At 42.2% G+C, this 4,119-nt stretch overlaps 1 protein-coding gene across 1 annotated transcript; it reads right to left on the bottom strand.

Moving 5' to 3' along the window:
- Window positions 1–829: 829 nt before the first annotated feature.
- Window positions 830–3,400, bottom strand: LOC106640755 (choline transporter-like 2). The gene is made up of 6 exons (XM_023389486.2): window positions 3,376–3,400; window positions 2,461–2,953; window positions 2,091–2,378; window positions 1,539–2,015; window positions 1,209–1,464; window positions 830–1,135 (listed from the first exon to the last, which is right to left on the bottom strand). Exons 1-6 carry the CDS (start codon window positions 3,398–3,400, stop codon window positions 830–832), a joined length of 1,845 nt encoding a protein of 614 aa, XP_023245254.2.
- Window positions 3,401–4,119: the final 719 nt, after the last annotated feature.

Raw genomic sequence — 4,119 nt, 5'->3', positions numbered from 1 at the left:
CGAGTCTGGGTCGCTGAGAGAGCGTGTCTACGTGGATTATAAGTATATGTGCGGGACCTGGAGCTCGACAGTTTCCGTTCGATTGAACATGCCAGAAGGAGAGCAGAGGTGGAGGAGGGGAAGAGAAAGAGATTCGTAGCTTCGATTTCAGCGATTTATTCCCAGCTGCAACAGAAAGGCCGAGCTGCTTTGTGTGTTTGTGTATTGTAAAGAGGCGTGTAGCGTATAATAGCGGCTCGCACGGTGTGTGTACCCTTTTTGTCCCGGTAATGAAATTAAACGGGTAATCTGTTGGTAAGCAGTTTTTTATTTTAATCAATTTGTACTTGTAAAAAAGACATTCTCTTCATTTGGAGTCGATCTTATTGCAAGAAATTTTTCTTGCTATAAATAGTTTTTTTTTTTTTTTCATGAATGTTTTGTATACTGATCATTGTAATTGTTAAAGAAAATCTCGCTAATTTTCAACGAAAATAACATTGACGCAACAAGTCACTTGTTTATTCGATACAAGTAGTCATGTAAACGAGCCATTTATTGTTTCGATAATACATGAATAAACTTAAATGAACGTTTATTTTCATTGTCACGTATGCACTCAGGAACATAAAGTGTGCACACCCTGTTACAATCACGCATCGAATGCTTTCAGAAAAATAACGATAATCGACTCCTAGTTTTATCTCAAACACGGGAAAATTCAATAATTCATTATTAAAAACAATAAAACGAGGGAAGTTCTTAGCTTTCGTCAAACGTTTTAAACAAATGTGAAATCAAACTAAAACTGCAACCGTTGAGAGAGTAATGCGTTGAAATTAAAACTAAACTACCTCCTTTGCTCGTTCATCAACTCTCTCAACCGAATACTCATGTAGTAAGGCCTGCTTTGAGACCCATCGTTTCGTTCCAAGTCTTCAACTAAACACAAAAAAAAAGTGCTGGTGGCAATTTTGTACACCGACATTAATAAAACTACCAAAAACATCGAGGTGACCACGGTTATGATCACAGCAGCCATAACCAGTCCAAAACTGTCTGGACTAGGATAAGCATTGGCTACGTAGATGCCCACACTGAGCGCTGATGTCATTATTATCACAACGGCGACCATAAGGAGTATAAGTGCAACAACCTGCATAAACAAAATACGTGTTGTTTTACGGAATAACGGATCGAACAATTTTTGAATATCCGAAATATCTTACCGCATTCATAATGACGATATTCACGATATTCCTCGTTAACAGTTGAAAGGCGCTCTTTGCCGATTTAAAAAAACTTTTCCCGTGTATGGCGCACATGTAGTATGCATTGTCATTAAAGAAAATCAACACTGTCTCGATGAAATTCCAGATATTGACGCAAAATTTCCACTTTGGCGGTTGACAGTTCAAGAACTCGCTGATTAACTTCGCGATTGTTACACACAGGGAACCCATGGCTATCGATCCCATGTGGTACCTAAAAACAGGATTGTATTTCGTCAAGTTGACAATAATATTCTGTTGTTTATCGTGACAACTCGGGTGTCATACCTCACTGTCCTGAATATGCTTCCAAACAAAAACGAGTTTTTGACCATTTTTTTGTTAAACGTCCAGTACCAAGATGCAAATGTACCTCCGAGAACCATTTTTTGGAAGCCAGCGACGTAGAACATTACCCAGTAAAAGCCAAACAAGTTGATTATGAAAAAAAATTTAATGTGGCCAGGAATGAATCTCTCTTGGAGAAAGCACTGCTTGAGCAAGCAGGCGTCTCCACTCGGGGTTTTGCACTTGCTGTTGAAAACATCGGGGTCGCACAGTGCATCGACGCTTAGCGAGTCGTCGGGGTAACCCTCGCATTTGCACTGCTCGGCTTCGTAATTCGGTAGATGCTCGATCCGGTAAACCGGCGAGGATATCGTTATCAAGGTAGCAATCACTATTACGTTGCCCGTTATTATAGCGATGTTCAACGCGAAAGAAAGCAATGGAAAAAGTAACGTTATCGGTAGGTTCAGCACAGCTCTAAAAACGAAAGAAAAAAACAATTGTGCTGTCGACATTTTTACCCTCCTTACGCCGCAATGTCTCGACGCGTACTTGCTTGTCTCCTTGATCAACTGACAGCCCATGTTGATGTTCTTACGGTAACGTATAACTATCATGGTGGATAAAATCAGCATCGTAAGGATAAAAATGATGGTCAGGAGAGCTTCTGTGCTTTGGTCCGTGGAGTAAGCTTTTAAGAGAACGCAAACCGTTACGACCCCGGCCAGGAGGAACAGAGACAATACCGAGTACAAGAAAGTTACGGCGTACAGTTTCAACAAATATACCGATGCAAGAGTCATTAATCCACTGAAAAACATAGCCAGGAGCACCGGTGTTCTGAAAACAAAAAAAGGTTGTGCAAAAAAAAAAAACAGCAGAGGACTGTCGATTGTTTCGGTAGCTCGCGATGAGGACTTACAAAATTTTGTCGTATTCTTCGAGCGCGTTCTCAAAAAAGTGCCAATGGCCGAGAAGAGTCGTGTTAACTTGTTTCAATTGCATGTCATCGATAGTGTAATCCTCGTTTCCTTTCCAAGCCCCCTTGGCGATGCATTCGTGGTTTATGGGTTCGCTGGCCAAGTACCACTCGGCGCATTTGTTACGTGACAGCAAACTGCTGATTTGTTCGGCGTTTTTAATGGACGCCACGTCTACGTCAGCCTTGCAAATCAACTTTTTCCGGATTTCGTCGATCGGTTTCCCCTTGTCGTTGGGGAAATAAAAATTCTCCTTCGGACATTTCTCAACGCAAGCAGTTTGCTTCATGCAATCGTCGTTTGTCTTGCTGAAACAGTCCTGCAATTTCAAGTACATGAGGTACGGTTTCTTTTCGACTTTTGGGTGATAGCCGCAAATGCGTCCTTCGCCGTCCACTACTGATCCCGCCGCCGAGGTACTACCGGTGACAAGACCTGAAAAACACCACTAGGTCAGGTCAATGCCAACCGGTACCAAAGAAAGAGTGGCAAACTCCTCGGGAGGTTTTACCGTAAATAGCAATAGAAATGTAAAGGAGGGTGAAAAGCACGAAAGCGATCAGCCAAAATGAGTCCGTCATTCGTCTCGGAACTTCCATCGGGCCCCTCCACTCAGGGTCAAATTCGAGCTTCGTGCCTATTTGAGGAAAAAAACATATTTTCTTGCGGTTCAAACCACGAGCAGCACACGCAAACAATAGGCACTCGCAAACTAATTATCTGCGAAGCGGTGACGCTCCAGACTTCACTGAACATAACCAATATGGAAAGGTACAACGCAAATCGGGTAAAAGCCCCGGTAACCACATGGTGCTCAATGTGAACGCTCGCGGAGACGTTGATGGAGGAGGACTCACCATACTTGATCTCCGAATTGGACATTTTGAGAGCACTCGTCAGCAGATGTTCGGTCGAGCGAAACTATGGGCTAGTGCCGTAGTGCCACTGGTGTCTTGGCATGCGTATCATCCAGCGAAAGTCCAACTCTCACTTGTTTTACATCGTACGGATAAACTTTTCTTGGCAATATGCCAATCAAAAAGCTTCTTCTCGACGTTATTACGGAACCAATACACTTAGACCTAGCTGTGAAAAGGGTTAACTGACTAAAAAGAAAGTCACTGCGCATTTATGTCATCCCAACTGAAGTTGGCTTCGCTAATCGTCAGATATTTACCTGGACGTTGTTACTACTATTGTATGTACACCATATAGCGGTGTGTATTTAAATATTTTGGTTCATGGTATAAATGAACCACGTAGGTATATAAATATATACTTTTGAGATAACACTTGATTCATGGCCCATAAAGTTTGAAAAAAGACACGTTCTTGGCGCTGATTGCGTTGGTCTTGAATAAGTTGTACAAGACCACCAGGCCCCCCATCGTCGTTCCCACCCCGTTCTCTTATTGCCTGTATAGTAAGGAAAAAAAGTGCCCACTTATATACATCAGAACGTTTCACGCTCCTTATATCGGCCCATTCAAGTATATATACTCGCTAGTGTACTGTTATTTACTTTTGTCGTCCATGTATGTATATATATATACGTGAGTGTACAATTAACTGGTGCACACACGCGGGGGGTACGTGTGTAT

This window comes from Copidosoma floridanum, unplaced genomic scaffold (assembly GCF_036245765.1).
Source record: "Copidosoma floridanum isolate Cflo_tuat_1 unplaced genomic scaffold, Cflo_Japanese_pri ptg000013l, whole genome shotgun sequence".
Classification (NCBI taxonomy): domain Eukaryota; kingdom Metazoa; phylum Arthropoda; class Insecta; order Hymenoptera; family Encyrtidae; genus Copidosoma; species Copidosoma floridanum.
Note: the sequence above shows the minus strand (reverse complement) of the source record. Positions and strands in the feature narration are given on the sequence as shown.

Coding starts and splice junctions, on each gene's coding strand:
- LOC106640755 (XM_023389486.2), bottom strand. CDS start 3,400: ATGTCCAATTCGGAGATCAAGTATG. Junction 2,954..3,375: donor CAATTCGGAGATCAAGTATG/GTGAGTCCTCCT, acceptor GGTGTTTTTCAG/GTCTTGTCACCGGTAGTACC. Junction 2,016..2,090: donor TTGATCAAGGAGACAAGCAA/GTACGCGTCGAG, acceptor TTTCGTTTTTAG/AGCTGTGCTGAACCTACCGA.